Source organism: Nomascus leucogenys, chromosome X, assembly GCF_006542625.1.
Source record: "Nomascus leucogenys isolate Asia chromosome X, Asia_NLE_v1, whole genome shotgun sequence".
Classification (NCBI taxonomy): Eukaryota; Metazoa; Chordata; class Mammalia; order Primates; family Hylobatidae; genus Nomascus; species Nomascus leucogenys.
The window spans coordinates 125,115,822-125,140,709 of NC_044406.1; the positions used below are offsets into that span (position 1 = coordinate 125,115,822).

The window sequence follows — 24,888 nt, forward strand, 5'->3', positions numbered from 1 at the left end:
CAAAACACCATAGTATCTTAAATCTCTTTCAAGGCTATCAACTTTATAGGGAAAAGTCTAATGTGCCTTTAAAATTTTCATTCATAAATTTAAAACTATTAAAGAAAAAGAATAAATCCTAGCTAACATAATGTGTTTGCTGCTTTATTTCTAACTGCAGAGAGGTCATTACTCTATGCCAATGTCCTCTTTGGTGAAGCTTTAACATTTTAAGCCTTCAAATTGTGTACAGTTTATTCATATTATACCTGTAACTTTGGCATTCCGAAACCTACGGTCACCAATTGAAATACATAAACTGTTTCCTAGAATCAGGCCTTCTTTTCTTCTGTGTAGATTTTTTCACCAACCTAAATAATAAATGAATTAGTAGTCAACAATGGTAATACTAAGTGAATTAAAACAAATACATAACGTTGCAGCTCAAACTTTCACAAAGCTATTGCATGTGTTCAAAGACCTTCATGACACTGTGGTTGAGTCCTTTAAGTAATCTACAAAGGACTTTGGTTATTAGAAAAAATTATTACTTTAATGATCCATCATCAACTTTTAACTCTCTGTGTACACTCTTCCACCTAAAGGGTTAGAGTACACAGTCAATGTAGCATTTCAGTTCAAGTTATTGACCCAATGAAGACAGAACTCTTATATTTAAAATTTCCAAAAGAATTATGGAAGTTTCATTCAATCCAAACAATATTTTCTTCCTGCTTTGGGTTCTCTCCTACCTAAACAGTATATTTGGCAGAACCATCTTTACAATCAGTACTATATAAAGTCAAAGGCATAAGGGTAGAATGAGAAAGTCAATATTTGAACTGATAAACAGAAGTGTAGCTACGTTGTAAAGTAGTAAAGTGTGGTCTCCGGCACACAGTAGGCATTCATTAAATATGTGGCTAATGAATGACTTAAATGACCAGATGCAATGTGATCTGTAGCCATTACAAAGCCCAGACGTATCAGCTAAAACATCTGAGCCAAAGGTAAACTACAAAAGAACATGCAGACTCATAGCATGTCATTCTTTCAAAGCATTTTTCACTCACCAAAGGTTAATGTTCTTTTCAGTGAGCTTTATAGGCAGTGCTGAAGCAATGAAAATGAAAGCCATTGCTGTGATATTTCTGCTTTTGGACACTGTATAACAAAGATACAGATAAAGCAGAACATTTGATTAGCTATCTATGTGCCCCAGCTGGAGATCATCACAGGCTTTGCAAACACACCTACCATTGACCCTCAGCATTCCCATGGAAAAGCTGAATGATATCTCCATTTCTAATCAGGAGGTCTTCTGAGCCTCTCTTCCTGCAGTCTGCGAGGGCTCTATATTTGCCTGAAGACTGTAAAGTTGTTTTAAAAAATTATATTACAAACTTGATTGCAAAACCACTTGCATAACTGCCTGCTCTGCAACATGAAGAATTAACTCTTTTCTTCACTGGTAAAAGTGGTAGCTGCAGCAGCTTTGCAGGAACAGACAGACATGCAGCAGTATGTGATAGAGAACAAAAAAGGCAGAACAAGTTTATTTAACCTGAAGAATTAATTTTTATTTGAAAAAAAGAATTACAACATGAAATATACAGAAAACAGCAGAGCACAACTAATTTAAGTTACATTAATTATAAGCAGAAATCCAGAAAAAAAAGTGTGAAAATATTAATTTTTAAATACGGCTTTTGTAAGCTACTCTCATGTGAAAATTTTATCTGGGCACATACAGACAGTAGCCCTGAACAAAATTTACTCATGCCCCGAAAAGAATTTCTGGGCTTTGTATTGTTTCACACAGGTTAAAATAATGGGCACAAAAGTTGTGGTTTCAACAAAAGCATATTAAATCATAATGTTGTGCTTTACTTGACCTTAGCCATTTTGCAGCCATAATTTTAACTTAATTCATTAATAAACTAAATAATCCAAGGCACACTGATTGCATTTGGTTACAAAGTAGAGAAGAAATAATTTTCAAGTCCAAAAGTATTCTGAGATGAGAATCTTTCAAGCACAATATCTGACACATTAAATACATGATTTTAAAAAGACAGCATACCATAATTAAAAGCTTTATTAAATGAAAGAAAAGAAGTATGTGCTGTGGTTTCTTTGCGTGTCCATTAACCTGAAAACAACATCTGCATCATTTGAGCTGAATGTCTTTTGCGCAGTATTTTTCCAAATGAGCTGAGAAGCAGGCAGGAAAGAGCTACTTGCCATTTGACACAGTAGCTTCATCAATATAGGAGAGCCATCTCCGACACGGGTCTCTACAAGGGAAGCAGCACCCATTATTGCTCAGTTTACCACTTGACCAAGTGAAGCCAAAAGAGCAGGTCATTCCAGCTTCTTTTTTTTGGCAGGGAAGAAGGGTGTATGGAATACATTGTGTTGCTCTTTTATATGTTTTCCTTAGTAGCACATCTCAGAGAATTATTGGACAAAGAGAGAGAAACTAATAGGTTTTTCTATATTCCCATCCTCTGTGATTAAAGCATTCTTCAATTTTGCATATTTACTTTATCTTCTGATACCATAGCTAGAAAAAAAAACGCCTACTTAAAACTCAGTTCTTTACAATGCCTTCATAGATCATCTACAGCAAATGGTTAAACACAAACTGGCTTCCTCTGACTTTCTGCTCACATTTAACAACTACTCCTATCCATTCCATCCCCAGCTAACATTAATTAAAGAAATTATACTTCTTTTTATTATTAGTCTAAGCCTGAGATTCCCAAAGTGTGGGAGACAGACTGTTGTGGGTTCCTGAGACACTTTCAAGGGGTCTGCAAGGTCAACCTACATTAAGACACTATTTGCCTTTTTCACTCTCATCCTCTCACAAGTACACAGTGGGGTTTTCTAGAGGATACTAGGTGTATGGTAGCACAACAAATTGAATGCAAAAGTGGATATGAGAATTCACCTTTTACTGAGCCAGAAGTTAAAGTGATTTACAAAAGTATTTCTTTTGTAAGTATTTAAGTATTTAAATCAGTCTTCTCACTGATTTTTATTTTAAAAAATGTAACTTTTTAATAAAAATCTTATTTATATAAACTTACAATGGGTTTATTAATATTTTAAACAATTATTAAATTCAAAATTTTGTATTTCTTAGTTTTATCACATGGTAAATATCAATAGATGTAACCTATATACCATGGAATACTCTGCAGCCATAAAAACAAATGCAATCATGTCCTTTGCAGCAAGGTGGATGCAGCTGGAAACCGTTATCCTAAGCAAATTAACACAGGAACAGAAAACCAAATACCACGTGTTCTCACTTATAAGTGGGAGCTAAGCATTGGGTACACGTGGACACAAAGATGGGCACAATGAACACTGGGGACTACTAGAGGGAGGAAAGAGGGCTGGCAGAAGGGCTGAAAAACTGCATGTTGGGTACTATGCTCACTACCTGGGTGACAGGACCATTCATACTCCAAATCTCAGCGTCACGCAGTATTCCCATGTAACAAAAACTTACACATGTACCTCCTGAATCTAAAATAAAAGTTGAAAGTATTTTTTTAAAAGATATAACCTACATAAACAAGAGTTCTTTGGGGTTTTCAATTGTTAAGGATGTAAAGGCTTCTTTCATTAAAAAGTTTGGGAACTGCAGGTACAGACAATTAACTCTGGACAAATACCTTACCAGATCTAAGCCTCAGTTTCCTACTCTGTAAATTGAAGGTAATAAAGCCTGCTCTTTTTCATACTAATACTGTGAATATTAATTGAGAAATCATTTGGGAAACGGTAAACTATCACACAAATATGTATTATGGTCATCATAGTATTAGGAGAAACAATATCTACTTTTTTAAAGACTGCATTTCAGAGTCAATGCTGTACAGCTTTGTGATTACCCATGCCATTATCTTCCTTTTTTTTTTTTTTTTTTTTTTTTTGAGACAGAGTTTCACTCTTGTTGCCCAGGCTTGAGTGCAATGGCACGATCTCAGCTCACTGCAACCTGCACCTCCTGGGTTCAAGCGATTCTCCTGCCTCAGCCTCCTGAATAGCTGCAATTACAGGCATGCGCCACCACAACCGCCTAATTTTGTATTTTTAGTAGCGACGAGGTTTACCCTCTTATACTAACAGTAGAACTGCCAAATGTAATTGATTCCTCTGAAGGGCACCAAGGAGCACTCTACCTCCAAGCATCACTCCTACCCTCCAAGCTGGTGACTTTAGAAAAGTAGGGATTTACTCCCAAACAGTCCTACCTCCTCTTTAATAGCCCACTAGTATCCTACCAACTTGCAAACTATTCCTTTTATAAACACTTTGACCTTAAAGCAACCCCCTTTAATTTTACAGGGTGCTCCCTTGCTCTAATATGCTGAGATTTTATATCATTAGTGCATTTTTGAGAACACACTAAAATATATCCCCCAGATGTTATTAAATAGTTTTTAATATATAATGCTTATTTCCTTTGTTTTCTAATCTGGAATCCAAACTGGCTTTTAAAGTATATTTGAAGCCCCTTTGTTCTCTGATTTTATTTCACATGCTTGGATGGAAAACACAGTGGTGAAGCTCTACTAAATATAAAACTGGGATTTTAGAGATTTGGAAAGATTGACTATTTATTTCATCAACATCAGTAGAAGCTCTATGTATAGGTCAAACAGGTTCTACTTAAAGACAGAAGTACTTCCTGATGTTCATAATAAGATTTATTTCAGTTATTTTGGCAGTGGCATACTCCTAATGGCCTCAAGGATGCTGACAAAAGATTGCCCCTATGTGCTCCACCTATATTTCGTCAGTAAAACTCCCTCAATAATTTTAATTTAAAATATTATTACTAACCATGAGGGGCCTATTTTCTTCTTCATTTTCATCATAAGTAGGGTAGAAATAGTTGCTTGACCATTCCTCAGGTTCTTCAGAGATTTCTGCAGATTGTGATGCCTCAGTCCAAACTATAAGAAAAGTGTGGAATGTGGCAGTTACTTGATGGTGCTAATTTACCACAAGGTGAGAAGTAAAACTAGCTGTAATGCTTTAAAAAGTTGAATTTTAAAAAAATGGATTAACCAATCTAATGTAAGCAGCAAGTTAACAGATCTCATCCTGGCCACATTAAACTATTCATGCAACCTTGGAAAAGTCATTGTCACCTTTCTCTAACTTGGTTTCCTCACCTGTCAAATGAAGGCATTAGTACTATGCTCTCTCCTTACTTCTTTGGGGGCCACAGCATAGATGACCTGGGGGAAGTGACCTTTAATTGGATAACTGGAAACTCAACAAGGCTATCATTACCTTTTTCTCCTCAACCAGTAGAGAACTCTTCCATATTAAGGATCATATTAAAGTGTTGAGCATCAGGCACTCTGTTAGGCATTTCTCCAAAGAAGTCTATGCTGTTGATCCTAGAGCTGTTTAGGTGATCCTCATGTATGCTTCTACAGCACTTTGTACTTCCCTGCTGTAACACTCACCACATTTACTTTTAACTGCTTGTTTAACTATCTTTCTATTCTCCTAGCTTCATGAGGATGGCAGCTGAGTGTATCCTAATTAGACTATATGCCTAGCACTTTGCATAACTCCTGGAATGCAGATCATGCTATGTCAATATTTGTTGAATTAAATAAAGTATTTAAAATCACTTCAAATAAAACCATTCACAGAGGAAGAATAAATATTCCAGCTGTTAATGACTCTTCTCTATTCATTAAACCCAGGGTAAGTGAAATGCGCATTCCTTGAAGCCAGTATATATGTTTTATTCATCACTATATCCTTTATAGCAGGGGTTCCCAAACTTGACCACGCATCAGAATCACAGAGAGAGCCTGTTAAAACTCAAGTGGCTGGGTCTTGTTCCCAGAGTTTCTGATCCAGAAGGTCTGAATAGAGCAAGAGAATTTGTCTTCTGTAAAAGTTTCCAGGTGATGTTGATGCTGCTGGTCCAGGGACCACACTTTGACAACCAATACTCTCTAGTACCCATCGGATCGTCCTGCATATGCAAGACATGAGAGCCTTATAAAAATGGGTTAACTGTATTTTGTTTATACAAAAATACCAAGTGGGTAGATTTCCAAATTAATAATACAAAGTAAAAATTTGCACACCCATGAATCTCGTCTTCAGATGACCATGACACATACCTGTATTTGCTTCTGCCTGAACTGACGCAATTGCCTCACAGACCTCCACCACAGTGCTGGTGTGTTCCGATTCAGTTTCCTCAGTACTTATAAAAGCTCCCTGTTGCTTTCTGAAATAGTGATGTATAAAACTAAGTGAGCTTTTGTACAGTCTAAAAGTAAAAAGAAATTTAAAGTGGTATTTCTTCCATTGATACCAAGTGTTAAGAACATGCTGAGAATCCATCCAAACAGCCAATACTCCCTATTTAAATCTGTGTGGCAATAGGTTATAATATACAAAAGCTTAAATCTCAGATCCAAGCCAGCATGTTCTCTATTATGTAAGGAGAAAAACTACTCCCTTCTAGACCCAAAGTAGGTGTATTGTATACAATCCCCGTTGCTCTGTGGACTTATAACATTAATGAATTAGGTAAGTTGTTGTACATAAATGAAGATGAAACCTTCAACTGATTCATATTGTTGAGTATGTACCAGCTACTATTAAGTCAATTACTGCATAAAACCTGAAGATGTTACTCCTATAATGTACGATAAAAGATTGAGTTTTTTGAACTCTGAAAGCTAAAGACTTTCTCTGTAACTTTTAAATAGTTCTCCTAAATCTCCACGTGAACCACCATATGTTTCATCTGATTTTAGCTACCTCAGAAAGATGACATGCAGCGAAGGAAAAAACAGTATTTCTAATAAGTCATTCAATGATCACCACAGCATGCAGATGCTGCGTGGTGAATCTCTGTGCCAGGCCTTCAGAATCAATGAGAGAATTCTTTCTGCATATATGCAAATGGTCAGTGAGAACTCCACGTTTTGGAATTTCTAGAGGCAGAATACAATGACTACATCTCTAAACCCATACCAGTGTGCTGTCATATAGGACTGCCAGCTTCCTTAATGACTCCCGGTTGTGTCCAGGCTCAGTTCCCTCCCAGGATCCATACCTTCTCTCTCTGTAGAGAGAGGCCAAATCATCAGCAAGAGGTCCCCATCAAGGGTCTGTAAAACTGTGAGCCAGTCCTTCATTTGCTCTATTCCCATATTCTTACAACCCTCTTTTTCCAATCAGATCAAAGGTGACCAAAAATACTTTGAAAAAAAAAGGCTTATGAACACAGCCTCCTTTCCTGTCAGCCTACATGTAATTCTTCCAATGATATATTAAAAATAAAGCATTTTCAATCATGTTTAGAAATCAACCCAAGGGATAACTATTAAGAACTATCAGCCTCCAATATAAGGCTAGACCTGAGAAAATTATATGTTTATGGAATTTGATGAGTTATTGCTAAATTGGTGGATGGTTCTTGTCTGAGATACTTTAATTACATTGTTTCATGTTATATACAGAAAACAAAAGATTGCAGGAGTGATATTTCTTAAAGAATAATCACTTACTCATCATTCTGCTGAAGAGAAATCTGAATCTTATCCCGTTCTGTTAATTGATCCTGTTGCTTTCTTTTTTTAACTGAGAAATAAAACAAAGCATATTATCATTCAGAAGTCACACTTCTTACTTCCTTGAAGGCCAATGACTTTCACACACACACACGCATCCTTGCCATTAGACTTAACCTTCACAGACTTGAAATAATCAGAGGGAAGGCCAGTCTCGAGTTTGAATTTGGAAAGGTCTGAACCATATAATATTTTATTCAAGAAGTTCAAGTTTAGAAGTAGAACTGGCTCCCATTCCATCATTATAGAGCAATGATTACTAGAGATATTAAGCAGAGTCACCTCATGGAAAGGACTGGGAATTACCACAATCAGTTCACTGTGTTGCTTCTCAACTGCTTCTTAAGCACAAGGGTTCATTTTCTAGTGTAAAGTTCATTCTTCAAAATAGTTTAAACAACCCTCTGAATCTCAATCTCCTACTAATTAAATTAACAAATCTTCTCATTGTAATAGTATAAAGTAAATATCAGCCCCATTCTCTGGAAAAATAATTTAAGAATCTGAGTCAATAAGCCGTTACTATACTTCTTGTTCTGAAGAATGCATGCTTGAATTTACCTGTCAAAAGTTCCTGCTGCTTCAACAAAATATTTCTTATTTCTTTTAGCCATGTCATCTTCACATCTACATTAGAAGCCTAAAGATTAAAAAAAAAGCAGGAGGGAGGTGGTACACATTTCCTTTTAAAAAGGATGTACTATAATAAAACAAATGTAATTGTGTACATAAAATATGATCTACTCCCTATAACACCGTACTCAAATCCTAACCGTTTGATTGTTAAAATTTTTATGAAGCAAATAATTCGCTATGGGATTAGATGAAATAATATAGTCAGAACCATTTTTGCTGTAATCCCAGGACTTTGGGAGGCCAAGGTGGGCAGATCTCTTGAGCCCAGAAGTTTGAGACCAGCCTGGGGAACATAGGGAAACCCCATCTCTACAAATAATAACAATAATAATAATTAGCCAGGTGTGGTGGCATGTGCCTGTAGTCCCAGCTACTTGAGAGGGTGAGGTGGGAGAATCACTTGAGCCTGGGAGGCAGAGGTTGAAGCGAGCCGAGATCACACCATTGCACTCCAGCCTGAGCAACAAGGTGAGACACTGTCTCAAAAAAAAAAAAAAAAAAATCCATTTTGAAATTGCCCTTAAATAATGGTATAATAATGCTTGGATGAAACTGTGAAATATAATTTCACTTATTTTGTCTTTACAGGAGGATTCTTTTTAAAATATAATATTTTGATGTTTAATTTTAGTAAAATAAAACAAGCTCTACTATTTCTGAAAAGGCCATCTATTGCAGAATAACCTTGGTGACTGATGGTAACATGAAAGCCTCCTTAAATATCCTCCCATCACTTACAAGATGTTTGTTAAATGATACCAAATATTATATCTTAAGCAAGCCAAGAAAACGTATTTTTATAGATTGTAGTCACCTAGTAAAGAATTACAACAAACAAAAAACACTGAGCATTTTTAACAGATAACAGCACATTGACAAGTCAAGATACAAATATTTATTGCAATGACAACACCCTCTTGAAATGTTCTGATTCCTCTTCCCTTCCCTGAAACATGTTGGACCCTATACAACTGGCCAGGGCTTTAACCATGTTCTTTAGAAGCAGAAAGCAAGTCTGAACTGTCACATCCCCATGTCTCATAATCAGGTACCCCTAGAATGCTTAGCATAAGATGAACTCAGAACTATTATAATTCCATAACTTGGAAATTTGATGGGGACAGAGAAGTACCTGCCAAGCTGTCAGCTCTAGTTGGTAAGTTTCCTATGTAGTTGTGAAAACTTGAAGCCCTAGAGAACACCACAGGCTTATCTCAATGTAACTGCTAGAAAACATTTAAATACATCACAAAGAATATTCAAATAATATTTAACTGACCTACATGAAAGGAGTGGAAATTTTGAAATGCGACCAAAATTATTTTTGTTGATAAATTCGGGCTTTTGTATTTCAATGCAGGTTTGGGTTTCTAGAAGAATTTTTAAATGACCAACCTGGACAATATAAACTTCTTCCTTTTCACCATACCAGATTTCAAACTTGCGGTTATCACCTTTTACATATTCAGTGATTCCAACTTCATCCATCTATGATAAATAAGTCAAAATTTTCATGAGCATTTTATTTTGCATATGAAATTACATTAAATCTACCCTATCATATTCTAAATGAAACAGAATTTCTCTTGGGCAGAAAAATACATGTTATATTAAATGAATATGAAATGATAATTACAATCATAGACGAGAGTATGTAAATGTTTTCACTGAACTATGCACTTTATAGTTCAGATTGCATGCTTCATTTCAGTGGTTGACACAAATGTTATAAATCTGAACATCCAAGTAGCCCATCTAAGATCTAATTATGTTATAAATTAATAGTACACTATTAAAACAAATTATTGGGTCAAACAGAAGTAATTAAACATCAATAAAGAAAAGCCACTGAAAATTAATTTAAATGGTTATTTAGAATAATCATTTGACAGATCATTTAATCTTACAAATTATAATTTATTTTGATAGAAGCCCTACAAGTTATAAACATCTAATTTATGGGACAGGAGAGAACCAGCCAGGTACACAAGGATCTCTCTATTTTCCACCAATCCCTTGGCCTTTCTAAAAAAAAAAAAAACAAATAATATGTAATGGGACATTGTTGTCTTTTTGTACCCAGTGAAACTTCTGTACACAATATCTCTTCCTTACCACAGTTTTTTCTTTTCCTCAACGTGATTGTGCAAGTCATAAACTCTTCCATTTTCTTTCATCGTTTTCTGCTAATAGCTTGGCTAATTGCATTTTGGGTAATCTCACTCCTTTGCACAAACATTCTTTTAGTTCCTTTCTGCCTTCCTCTTCTCTTTCAATTCTTACCTAATTATCTAAAGGAGTATCTCACTCTCTGTTCTAGTTATGAGCCCCCCAAATGGCCCTAATTAGAGCTGATAAGCATTAAAGGTAGTGCTAGGGAGATCGCCATACCAAGGAGAAGAAAAGCACTTATGCTTAGAAACGTAATTTAACATAACATATTAATGAAAGAACCTATAACATCCACCCTGAATGTAGTAAGAAGTTATTTTCACAATGTCCCAAACTATCTTTATATTCTCACTCCATCATTCCAACTAACCTACTTCTGCTCAAATATCACAATTTAAGATGAATAGTAATCTGATATTCGATATTTTTAAAAATTAATTTTGTTTCATTACATGGTTTTGTCTTAATAACATGATAAGCTGGAAGGCCCACAGGCTTTGAAGTTAGAGAGGTCTGGATTGGAATACATCTCTACCATTCACTAGCTATGTGTCTTGGTGCAAGTTGCTTAACTTTTCTAAACTTCAGTTTCCTCAACTATAAAATGGAAAGAACACCTATTTCATAGGGTTGATATAAGGACTAAATAACATGGAGTAAATGCTTAGATCCTATAATTAGCTTTTTAAAGTATGAGTTTGCTTTCTACTCTTTCCCCTATTTAAATTGCAATTGTTTTGTTATTTTTTTATTGCAAACATATAGTACATTATAATCGATTAAGCGAACTTTTCTGAGTTGCCCTGGAAATCTAACCATTATGTGTTGCACATAGTAAGGACTATGTGCAGGTTTGTTAAATTTTTAAAAATCAATGATAATAAACACATGAACTAAGGAATCTGAAGGACTCGAATCTCCCCATCTGGTCAACTTTGACTTTAGATAGGGCCTTTCCTTGCATATAAGCAGCCAACTTAAAATATAACATATAAATAATTAGAAAGTACATGGTCAGGCCATGGGATTCCAGCTTTGTATGGTGCAGTCAAAACAAGAGTTCATTTAAACTGAGAGACATAGACAAAGGCAACAACAGACACTGGGGACTACCGGAGGAGGGATGGAGGGAGAGGGACAAGGGTTGGAAAACTAACGCTTGGGGACAATGCTCACTACCTGGGTGATGGGATATTTGTACCCTAAACCTCAACATCATGCAATACAGCCAGGTAACAAACCTGCAGATGTACCCCCGAATCTAAAATAAAAGTTAAAAAAAAAGTGAGAGAGAAGGTTCAGCAGTAGAATATCTGCAATGATCCTCTCTACCAAAGGTAAGACTTTGAAACTAATAACCCAAATTGTTAAATAACACATTGACTAGGAATGCTAGCAATTGCTGAATGCTGGAATCTCATGATAAGCAGGCAAGCAGAAGGGAGCATAGTGAACCCTAAGAAATATCCTAATTTTTAGTGGTATCACCATTTTCCGAGGAATCCTGGTCTAAACGCTTGTAGGCATCACTGGCTAATATTTTTTATTAAGGATACTTGGCATTACTGGGGAACTAAAGAAGAATCAGAAAGATTTTCTTCCTTAAATGTCAGGTATTATTTAATTTTTGTAGCTAGTAAGTCATCAAGCCCATCTGTCTACCTTCTATTGAAATGTTTCTTGAATCTATCCCACCTTCTCTGTTTCCATGGTACCTATTGCAGTTTCAGTTTTCATGACTTAATCACCTAATATCCCCCTTACTTTAATGTACTCAAGAAACATTTTGTTGGCATTTCCATCACTGTAACAAATTAAAGGTAAAATAGAAAATTAATATGAAATAGAAATACTATATTAGGTAGAAATTAGGTCACCTCACGATAAAATGTACATCAAATGGATTTGGGTCAAATATGCCTATGAAGGTAAAGTACCTTCCCAAGGAATAGGTATACAGACAGCAAGAGATGTGAACCCTCTCTGACATAGATTACAAATTTATGGTTCTCAATCAATGTTTATTAATTACTTAGAAGGCCCTTTGAGATTTGGGGGCTTAGAGGTGGACTGCTAAAATCAAAGGAGCAACTGGCCCTTTGTGATGAAAACAAGAGTTTTAAAGAAGCTGCTGTGGGTTCAGAGTGAAGCAGGGAAAATACACGATAGGAAGAACTACTTCTTTTTGACCCGACCCTGGGCAGGAACCTTGTTGGGAACAACTAGGGGCTGCTGACCCTATGGGAAGAATCAAAAGCAAGGCCTGCTTATAGGTAGTCTCCTAATACAAATATCTCACGCCTGTCTCAAAACATATTGCCTGTCCTCTTTATAACTGCTGCTGAAAATTTCATCGATTGTCAAATATACTGGTGATGAAAACTATGAAAGAACATGCTCATGAAAAGTAACTAACGTGATAGTGGTTGGGGAATTAAGGACAATCATTTTCTCTATTTTTGAAATTTTCTGTGACAAACGCTATATTGGTTTTAGAATTTAGAATTCAAAAGATGAAATGCATTAGATGTAAAAAAATTCAAATTTGTCAATTACGGGTCTCATATGAATTGGAAGTTCTTCTTCTCTATTGGAGAAACCAGCTGTAAGTATCGTTGGGTTGTCAATAACTTCCCCAAACAATACTGTTCTCATTTTAATAACAAACTAATATTAGGACAAAATGGGGATTTTGTTTATAGGAGAGAATAAAGTAATTTTGAAAGATGGAACAGGACAGATATGGAAAGGATTCAGCTATAGGTGGCCTTGAACACCCAGGAAGGGTGCAGACGAGGAACACAGAAAGGAAGGTGGGGGCACGCTAAACACAAAAGTTATCCATTTTTAAATTGCATTGAGGAAAAGGAGGAAACTCTTTCCTCCCTGTCTCTCCTGTAGCATGAGGCTCCTTTCTAACAAGACCAAGAACTCCACCCAGTGTCACTCGAAAGAGAGTGCTTATGAGGAGGCTGGGACACTCCTTATAATTTTAAACTGTGCTCTTCAGGATGCTAGGGAGCCCCCTTGGGGAATACCTAGGATTGTAGTGAGAAGAGCGGGAGGAATCAAAGCTCTGAATTCCCTCACCTTCACTCCAAGCAGAGAAGTTATGATTCATCTGACTTCTACATAAGACTTAAGATTTAAAAACAAAAACAAAGATGTGCAGCGAAAGTATAAAACCTACTCATTTGAAACAAAAAAAAAATGTACAAACTGGGAGATACACACACACACACGAAACAATACTACATTACCCGATACAAATTGTCTTACTTTCCAACAGTGTTTAAAATTGTATGATGGGTATCTATCAGAGCCTTCTCCACTTTCAACACGCCTTTTGCAAAAAACAATGGCTTTTTCATACAAGAAAAGGTGTCGCTGCATTGGTTTGAATCTAGCCAAATCCTTCATTTTTGTAGCACCTTTCTTGTGTCCTATCCAAACACTGAATCCACCTTGCATTATCATCTTGCCCAGTTCATTTAAGTTTCCCTAGAATGGAAAATCAAAACCCATTAGTAGAAAGCAAAGCTACATTCAGCTCTCTGACATCAACATGTTAGGGTTTAGCTTGAGCTACTAAAACCCTGAAGAATAATTTATGTTTTTTAAAAACTTAACTTTGTATGTTAAAACATGGCATGCACCACATAAGTACAAAATTACTGTGGGGGTGGGGGACAAAAGAAACTTCCTTTTCTCTGGCTTCATATCATCTGGAGGTATTTCAGCTAGGGTAAGTCTCCCCATCTCTTCTTCAATCCTGATTGGTGCATGATATATACCAGTTCAAGTTTTCCCACTGGGTGGAGCTAACCTGTTAAAAGGCTACACAAATGCTAAAGATTTGATTCTTTTCTTTCCTATCTATTCCTATCTATAGGGGAAAGCAGCAATTATGGAACAATATGTTTTCTTAGCTGACTCAAACATTCCTTACGCAGGATCTCCCAGGTCTGGAATTGGGGGAAGACTGTTGGGGACAAAGGTTATCTCATAAATCCATTTGGCTGCTGATCTGAAGCTAATTCTCCACTTAGCATTATCAGTAGTAACATCAACATTTTGATCTCCATTTATCTGATTCTTATACATTATTTCTCAATTGGTTCCAGGAGGGGAAAAGGGACGTTGAGATGCTGACCCTCTAAAATTCCAACAATTATTAAAATGTGCTTACAATATAGCCATTTATTGCAATCTGATGCATAGAATCATTAACTGACTTCAGTAAATCCAGCATTGCATCCAGTGCCTCCTTTAACAGAGCAGATCCTTCACAGTCTTTGCTATATTTTAATAGCTCCTGTAATTAGAAATCAGGAATTAATATTAGGTAGATATTAATATCTGGTTGAAATGAATAAGTTTTTGGCTAACATGCTTTCAAGCTGGAATCCAAATATAATGTCACATTTTGGAGTAATTCCTTTTACGTGCTCTTTGCTGCAGTATATGTTTAATGGCTGTCAAAATAGAGGAAGTAGAAGAGTGACTGAATAGTATAAAACAAAGGACATTTAATGCTTCTGGAGTTGAAGTATAATAGCTATTAAGACACATCAGAGATCAATTTTTAAAGCCATTACACGTAGGGTTCTTTTGTCCTCTACATACAGTAATTTGTTTTAGCCATGATGCACTCGTAATGCATATAGCATAGAATATTATGAAAATTCACTTTAAAACAAGCCGTATTGTATTTATACTTAACGCAAGATTCTAGCAATCCTTTTGCATTATACTAGGGGAGTGCCATTTGCATTTTTCATTAGGAAGGCCCTATGAAATGCAGCCTCAAAACTATAAGAAATATTTGCTTTGTTTAGTTCTTCTTACAAATATTTAAAGTTCTTCAGTAAAACATTGTGCGGAAATCAACACAACTTGTATGAAAAATTAAATAGCTAAGACTCCAGATATTCTCAGCCTGATATCTATGCCTATGGCATTTGTAGCCACAGTGAATTGATGGAGCACACTGCAAAATTCTGCCAAATCCAGCCTTCCCAGTCATTGAGCCTACCTATTTCTAGTGCTTCCTAATAAACTATTTCCTTTTTAATGGCTCTGCCATATCTGACTCAAAAAGTAAAGAAACAAACAAATGCTTCATATAATTACCTTCAACAATAACTGATATTTAGTGATTCGTTGCACTGGTTTGAGTAAATAGGAATCCAGTCTAAGTTTGTGATTTAACTTTCTTTGACATTCCTGTCATTAAAAGATAAATATCAATAAAATTAAATTAAGACATGCACCTGTGAAAATGCCAAGTGTTCATTGATTAAACCTAATGCCCCAATGTTTCTTACATCTCAAAGAATATTTATTGGAAAAATCACTGTTATAGCACAGAAATTATAAGACACAATATATCTGAAAAACTACCATAAACACTATTTCAAGGATTGGAGAGGTAAACAATTTCAACATTTCAAAGATTTAAAAGTTTTCAAATATAAATTCATATTGATGTGGAATGCTTAAAAGGTGTGAAAGCAGGGAATGACTATAGATTAACATGATTAAAACATTCTTTAATATATTCAAGAAAATTCACAGAAGACCAAGCTCTACAAGCCAGGGCTCAGAAAAGAAATTGGTTGTGCTGAATATAAATCAGACTGGATATGAGAACAAAATTTTTAATATAACAAGAAAAAGCCCTCATCAACTGGTGCTATACTTCAGCAATTGGCCCATTGCCACTATAAATATAAGGGTCATGACGTTGGGTTCTGGGAACATTGTAGGGGCCCATAGTTAGGGCAAAATGCAGATATTTAGGATGAAATGTGCATAAAGCATAGAACACAAAGGGATTGGAGAAAAATACGCCTGAATAAGAACCATGGCTCTCCTCTGAATATGGGTAAAATCCAACATACAATCTAATTCAAATGAGAGTTAAAGATGGAGGACTGCTATTAGGTTGGTGCAAAAGTGATTGCGGTTTTTGCCATTACTTTCAGTGGTAAAAACCACAGTAACTTTTGCACCAACTTGATACATGCATTTAGATTTCCTCACTCATGACAACCAACTAAAATGATGGAAAAGTTATTTTACTAGGCAAAATCACAAAGTTATGAAGAAGATGAGCAAGGGGAAAACTTGCGCAAAATTTGGAAACTGGAAACCAAACTTAGAAGTGGTCAACAACCGAGCACACTGGAGAAAAGTGGATTTCAAGTTGGTGGAGGAAAAAGCCAAGGAACAACTCAATTTATGTTATAAACATCTCCTCCCTGCCCTCCACAAAGTCTCAGGGATTATAGACACCAAGTACCTCTGAAAGTGGGAGGTAAAGGTGAGGTTCAAGAAAGGATGCTTGTTGAAAGTCTTTTTAAGAAGTAATTAGATAATAACAAGTGTTGATGAGGATATGGAGCAATTAATACCCTCATACACTGCTGTTGGAAATGTAAAATGGTGCAGTAACTTTGGAAAAGAGTCCAGCAGTTTCTCAAAAAGTTAAATGTAGAGTTACTATATGATCCAGCACTTTCACTCCCAGGTATATAGCCAAGAGGAATGAAAATACATGTCTACAGAAAAACTTATACGAAAGCATTCTCAGCAGCATTGTTCATAATAATCAAAAGGTAGAAACAAGCCAAATGTGCATCAATCAATGAATGGATACATAAAATGCTATACATCCATATAATGGAATATTATTCAACCATAAATAGGAATAAAAAACTAGTACATGCTACAACATGGACGAACCACTAAAATGTTATGCTAAATGAAAGAAAGAAGTCAAACACAAAAGACCACATATTGTATGATTCCATTTATATGAAATGTCCAGAATAGGCAAATCTGTTGAAGACAGCAAGTAGATTAGTGATTGTCTAGGGCTGCTTAGATTGGGGAAAAAAGGGAGGGTAACTGCTAAAAGGTACTGGTTTCTTTTTAGTGATAAAAACATGGTTGTGCAACTTTGTGAATATAGTAAAACCACTGAATTGTATACTTTAAAAGGGTGAGCTGATGGCATTTTAGTTATATCTCAATAAAGCTGTTACAAAAAGAAAATAAATGGCATGAAAACCTAAACAAAAGCAATAAGGCTCTCAGATAACCATACCACTTTGCACAGCTGGGTGCCTTCTCTTCCCTTCCTTTGGCAGAAAAATGGATGTTTATCTAGAAAGAGTAAAACACAGGGCCTATGGACTAAAGGATACAAGGTTCAACTTAGGGCACAGTACCATATTGAAAAATATTCAAGTACTCTCCATGTTATATCTCAAACAAGTGACCCTCAGCCTTTTCTCCCAACTTGGCTACCACAACACTAGCATCCAGATCATTATACACAAGGTAGCAGTTCAAGGAATCTGACCAGCCTAATAGAAATGCTCTAAAGATACAGGTATTTGGGAATCCCTTCAAGCAAATAGCTTGAGACGAATAACTCAACAATGAGGATCATGCTCAATAAGCCCACATATGCCCTGGAAACTTCCAATGAGCTTTTTAGTGTTTACTCCTAATGTAAGTGGACAAACAAGTATCACCAGACATTTGAGGAGAGCATCAAAGATGGGTAATAGGAACCAAACAAAGAGAAATAGAAGAAAAAAAGCAACGTGAAGACAACAGAAGCTGGGCAGGGAGAAGAAAGTCATTTTTAAAAGAAAAATCTATTATCATCTTTGTATAGATGAATGAAGATACTGAATTCATAAAATGAAAATAGAATTCTATTAAAAGAAACATTGAAAAAACAGAAAAAGGATGAGGGCCCTTCAAAATTAAAAACACAATGGCAGAAATGGAAACCTCAATAGAAGGACTAGAAAGTAGAGTAATAAGACAAAGAATGGAAAATAGAAAAGATAAGATAATTAGAGGACCAGTCCAGGATATGAAATATCTGTACAACAGAAATTCCAAAAAGAGCAAATGGAGACAATTGGGTGGAGGAAATCAAAGAAAAACTCCAAGTAAATTTGGACAGGAGGTTCCAAATTCAAAGTTATCACCCTAATACTAGCATAATGGATAAAAATAGTGCCAACATCTGAACACTAAAAATAAAATAAGTTTTCATAAGCTTTCAGAGGACAGAAACTAAGTCACCTACAAAGGAACAAAAATTAAAATGGCATCAGGTTTCTGAATAGCAACATTGGAAGCTAGAAGACAATCAAGCAATACCTTCAATATTCTGAGTATAATTATTTCTTACCTAGAATTCTATACACAGCCAAACTAGCAATGAAGTCTTAGGGTACAATAAAGATATTTGCAGACACATACACTCTCAAAAACTTATATGTTTTGTGTACACTTTCTCAGGAAAACTACTGGAGGATGTGTTCCACCAAACAAGGGAGGTAAACAAGAAAGATAAAGACATGGCACCTAGGAAGGAGGACAGCCTATGCAACAGACAGGTGAGGAGAATTCCAAAAATTATGTTCACTAAGATCCCCAGATGACAGCTGTGCAACAGGCCTAGTGAGTCTAGACAAGCAAGACAGAAAACTCCAGGAGATATTTCTTTAAGAATATGAAATTCAGAGAAAATAGAATGTGTTTAAATGTAATAAGAAGAGATTTTTGTAACTCCCACATCTGGGAGAGGTTGGGGTAAAATAACGATAAGTATCTAGAAAACTGAGTAAAAAGACCATTGCAAGACAAACAGAAGGGAAGGAAAAGCAACCCTATTATACCACGTGATTCATCTGAGCAAAGAAATCACATAGTCTTAATTTAACACTGTATAGCAATCTAACCAAAATTACGATATGACTACAGTGGAGATTTTGAGAGAAAAGAAGTATATTTGTATATGTGGTAGTTGGGTGGGGGGGCCGTGAAAGAGAGCTAAATCTTCATCTTCCATAGTATAAAGGATAAAGATAAGCATGTCATTTGGAGCTATGGAGGTAAATACCACAGGATGTAGCTAAAAGTGCTGAAAGTGTTTGCCTCTGGGAAGTTACAAATGTGTTTGTGTGTGTTGGGGGGGAGGGTGGATTTGCTCTTTAACTCATATACGTATATGCACATGTAACGTACTTAAAGTAGAAAATGAATTTATAATTAAGAAATATCCCAATATCTTCCAGAAAGAGTATATCCAATACTTGAATAACTACTGTACCTGGAAAAATGCGCATTCTGAATACTTCCTCCAAATTGTTTCTGATCTGGGCTTATTCTGACAATATTTTGCATACATCTGAAAATCATCCTTCTGGGATAAAAAACAAATTCAAATATATTACTAATTTGTGAATATGACTTTTGCCATCAAGAAAGGCTAAACAAGAGTGTAACCAAGCATCCTAGGAAATGTGGCCTAAAGGGCCTACTGTACTAGCAGCTGGTCAAAAGCCTTTTTTATGTTCCAAGAACAGCACGCCCATTGCATCTGGTGGGAGGACACATAATTATCTAAGTAATATCAGAACTTCCACTTGCCAAGCTTGAGGCTTAGATGGAGTCTTCTCTGTCTGAACTATAAAAACCTACTTTTTGCATAATGATGAACTAATAGGGTGCCAAGAAATACATTCTGTTATTAGTCTCTTGATTCCCTAGTGAATGAACTTGTAGCTGACTTCCAAGTTAGAGCCTACAGTCCTAGGTTCATCACTGGGACTTTAATTGTAGCATAATCCATTTAGGCACTTACACAATTCTCTCTCCCTGGAATCCTCTTTCTATGACCCTCATGAATGGGCTACCTCCTACTCATTATTTAACATTTATCTCATGAGTTATCTCTTCTATAAAACCATTGCTTATACCCGCATTCTATGTAAGATGCCCATCTTCTGGATTTTCCCAGGACCATTTGTATATTTCAAATCTAATGCAACTCACCTTCTACACAATTTATAATTTCCCTGTTTTTATACCTAAATAGATTTGGGTTTGGTAGTCACATTATCTGGCACAATGCTTGGTGCATAGTAGGTGACCAGTAAATGGTTGTTGAATAAATAAACAATTCATCAATAAACATTTATTAAACCACAACTGGTTGCTAAGAATGCTGCTAACCTAATGAGAGATACAACAATATATAGGATACGGACTCTGGATCTAAGGGCTTTCCATTAAGTTTGGGAGAAAATTCACGTATACATGTAAAGGTGCACAAGCACAGTAAACAAAATCTCCAATGAGTAGGATAGACATTACATACTATAGAGTCTAAAGAAACGATAAACTGCTATTGCTTGAGGAAGTTAGGAAAGAATTTGGTCATAATTTAAATGTGTTTAAAGTTAGAACATCTTAGCCGGGCGCGGTGGCTCACACCTGTAATCCCAGCATTTTGGGAGGCTGAGGCGGGAGGATCACAAGGTCAGGAGATCGAAACCATCCTGGCTAACACAGTGAAACCCTGTCTCTACTAAAAATACAAAAAAATTAGCTGGGCGTGGTGGCGGGCACCTGTAGTCCCAGCTACTCGGGAGGCTGAGGCAGGAGAATGGTATGAACTCAGGAGGCAGAGGTTGCAGTGAGCCGAGATCGCACCACTGAACTCCAGCCTGGGTGACAGAGTGAGACTCCGTCTCAAAAAATAAAAAATAAAAAAATTAAGTTAGAACATGTTGAGCAAGGTTGACGCACAGTTCTTTCTTATTCTCTTCTCATGTCATAAACACTTTCTGGGATAAGACATCTATTTTGAAGCTTTCAACAATCACCTCTATTGAATTAACTCTTAAATCAAGACAAAACTGATCTTTCAGGAAGAAGAGAAACTACATAAGCAGAGAAGCATAGACAAAAAATATTCTAAAAGAAAACTAATGGAGGAGAGTATGATCACTAACCTGGGAAGTCAATTGTATTAACCATACTCAGGACACAGAGGAATGGGCCTCCCTAAATGCTTTTGTTGAATGAAAAGAACTGACAGCTCTCTGTTTCTGTGAAGTTCCTGTGATGGATGCCTTGGTGGCTGAAAGTCACACTAGATCCAATTCTAAAACTTTACATGTATTTTAATAAGACAAATACTATAAATAATAAGGTGTTTTTAGGCAAAAAAAAAAAATTAACCAAGCCCCAGATGGTTTTGTTATGATGATCCCAACTCTTACATTTTCATAGCCAGGATGGTCCCTGGATTACTAGGATTACCCAGGAGTCAGTGTTCAAGAGCTGAGCCACTGAAGCATTTGGTACCACAGAATGGAATGGGTATTTTTATGCTCTGGATATCCCAGTGCATCCATTTCTGCAGCAAAACTTGGTTTGGTATTAAATACTTGCTGGAGTAATACATCTTCTCCAAAAACATAAAGACATAAAGTACCTATCTTGTCTCCAAATCTGTTCTTATAAGTGAGTTGCTATTTTGGTGGTGCATATTTATATATTTTAAAAAATAATTTAACTAACCCTTTCCAGGAAACAAGGTCCCACTCTTTCTGGAGCATAAGCACAATTTTCCAGGTTGCTCAAGAAAATGCTGTGAAAATTTCAGAGAAAAAAAATTACATGATTTTATGTGAAATATAATAAACTGGTAAAGACAGCACTTTAAATAGTTTTATAAAACATAAATATTCATTTCAGCAATTACATACTCATTATGGAATTCATATATTTCTGCCATGTTTCCAAAGAGAACGTCCTTTTTATTTCTCAGGAGAGATGGCATAAGATCAAACATCTCTGGATTATCCATCTCCGCTCTGTAACCCTACTCAAAATAAATACATTCATGCATTTTAAAATATTTACATGCACATTTGATTGGGCTACTAATGGTGTAGGTACAGCAGAATATTAAGGGATTTGAGGGTGAAGTTTTTTGAATTTTATTTCAATTTTAATTTAATTCAAATCTCCTACTTCCCAAAGTTATCCATGATTTTTTTTTTTTTTTAAGAAGGCAGGACAAGGAAAGGAAGTCAAGTTTTCCAATCAAATAGGCAGAATAAAGTAATAGCTCTTTGGCCTTCAGAGTAGCTTGTAGTGTAGGAAACAAGCTAGAAACCAAGATAAAAACATAGATTACAGGTCATCAGCTTCTCCTTAAATTGGCAATACGTGTTTAGGTTTTTTCAGACCAAATTAATATCATGGCATTTTTGTCAAAAGAATATTTTATCCCATTCTCAGTTTTTTACATCACGATCTCTAAATAGCACCCTGGGAATAATTGTAACAATCGGCTGTATCCCTAAGAGAACATTTTCTCTTCTGTAATAAATTCTGAATCAATCACTCCCATTACTGAGGGAGAGCCTGAATGTGCACGTTTAACCAACATGCTGCATCAAACAATGAAAGAAATGCCCACTGCTGCCATATGACAACCAAGGAAGGAGACGGAAGTAGAAGATTGCCCCTAAACACTTTCTAATGAATGTAGCAAGGGATCATTCGGGAAAAGATAGGGCAAATACAATTTGAGTTGCTTACCAACAAAACAGTATACAGTTCTTGAACATAAACTCTCTCAGTCTGTATCAGTTCATTTAGTACGTGGCTAAAATGAAAAGACCATATTTATCAGTTATTTTATTACTGAGATCTATATTGCAATGTTTCAAGTATTATCATCATGAGAAGGTAAAAATAGCTAATGCATAGGAATTATCAATGGTTTTTGTTTTAGCATCAAAATATGAAACTACTTTTATGGTTTCTAGAATAAAAACTATATATATATAGTCTTACGGGTGGTTTTTATTCATTACATTTATATTCATTATATATATATAACATATATATATCCAGCTTTCTTTCATATATATATATATATATATATATATATATATATATACATATATACGCTCAAGGGTTACTATTAGCTTTAAAGAACTTTATTTCTAACTCACTGAGATTAGGAATAAATGTACTAAAAACTCACAATAACTGTTCCTAAATGTCTGAGGTTTTTATTGTTTTGGGGTAGCATAGTTTATGAACTTTAATACCCTTTTTTTTCCCTAAAACATAAGTATTAGCATTTTAGGCACTATTTTTGCCTTTTCCCAGTAATGTTCTGAAATTTTCTCAAGAAGGCAGTAGATTTTTTTACCCTGGTCTCCCCAAGTGTAGGTCATATTTATATTTCCATAATGTATATATATATATATATATATATATATATATATTTTTTTTTTTTTTTTTTTGAGACGGAATCTCACTCTGTCACCCAGGCTTGAGTGCAGTGGGGTAATCTCGGCTCACTGCAAACTCCACCTCCCGGGTTCAAGAGATTCTCCTTCCTCAGCCTCCCTAGTAGCTGGGATTATAGGTGCTCACCATCACACCTGGCTAATTTTTGTATTTTTTGGTAGTGATGGGGTTTCATCATGTTTGTCAGGCTGGTCTCGAACTCCTGACCTCAAATGATCCACCTGCCTGGGCCTCCCAACATGCTGGGATTGCAGGCATGAATAACCACGCCCCACCTGTTTCTGTAATAATTTTGTTTACTGTCTCTGGAAAATAAAGTATATTTTCCTTTCAATGTGATTTCCAATTGACATCATATTTAAAACTCATTTCCTTTGTCCCCAGTATAAGTAATCCATTTGATTTAACTTATACTTTTGGCTTTTTTTTCTTTTTCTTTTTGCATATTAAAGCATTTAACATTTGAGAGTCTTACAGTATATATATGTGTGTGTGTATATATATATGAATCTCATACATACATATGTATACATGCAACTTGCTGCAAAATGCTTGCTAATTACAACTGTAATATAAAATCAAAAAGATGAATATTCTTATGTCTAGAATATTAATATACCATTATAACAGTGAACAAAATAATTATTAACATCTACAAAATAACATTGTATCAATCTGTATAATCCTTTGTAATTTTTTATGTACCACTCTATTCATTTTGAATACCAAAATTTGCTAAGAGAATAGATCTTAAGTGTTCTCACCACAAAAAAAAATGGTAACTATGTGAGGTGATAGATGTGTTAACTAACTTGATATGGTAATCATTTCACAATATATACACATACCAAAGCATCACATTGTACACTTCAAATATACATAATTTTGTCAATTATATATCAATAAAGCTGAAGAATTAATAGATAAGCTAATTACCATTTGATCATTATACATTGTACACATGTATCAAAATTTCACACTGTATTCCATAAATATGTACAATGATTATGTGTCAATGAAAAATAATAATAAAACTTTTTTTAAGAATGATAAACAAAAATCTCCATTTTATTTCAGACTGGGGGAAAAAAAAGAAGATACCAACATTCTGAAAAAGTTTAGTTAATTTTCTTCAAATCACATAAACAGGCCATAGGTTGGCTGGGCCTAAATCCTGGACTTCTGACACCTAAACTAGTGCTCTTTTCATCACACCCAGTAAAACCCCATTCTGTGAACTCAAATTTCTAATCACATTGGCCTTGAACACTGAACCAGATTCCCACAGTTAGATGTGTATGTGAGTTTATAT

The 24,888-nt window shown here is 35.5% G+C and overlaps 1 protein-coding gene across 1 annotated transcript in view; it reads right to left on the bottom strand.

Moving 5' to 3' along the window:
• Positions 1-1,537: 1,537 nt before the first annotated feature.
• Positions 1,538-24,888, bottom strand: part of MCF2 (MCF.2 cell line derived transforming sequence) — a 64,795-nt gene continuing 41,444 nt past the window's right edge. The window contains exons 14-26 of the mRNA XM_003272589.3: positions 22,854-22,920; positions 22,013-22,128; positions 21,825-21,894; positions 19,567-19,659; positions 15,558-15,650; positions 14,614-14,739; positions 13,704-13,925; positions 9,648-9,740; positions 8,178-8,256; positions 7,554-7,626; positions 6,153-6,262; positions 4,843-4,955; positions 1,538-2,276 (exon numbers count right to left, since the gene is read on the bottom strand). Of these exons, the coding sequence (XP_003272637.1) occupies positions 2,244-2,276; positions 4,843-4,955; positions 6,153-6,262; positions 7,554-7,626; positions 8,178-8,256; positions 9,648-9,740; positions 13,704-13,925; positions 14,614-14,739; positions 15,558-15,650; positions 19,567-19,659; positions 21,825-21,894; positions 22,013-22,128; positions 22,854-22,920 (1,288 nt within the window). The 3' untranslated portion in view covers positions 1,538-2,243. The remainder of the gene's footprint in view (positions 2,277-4,842; positions 4,956-6,152; positions 6,263-7,553; positions 7,627-8,177; positions 8,257-9,647; positions 9,741-13,703; positions 13,926-14,613; positions 14,740-15,557; positions 15,651-19,566; positions 19,660-21,824; positions 21,895-22,012; positions 22,129-22,853; positions 22,921-24,888) is intronic.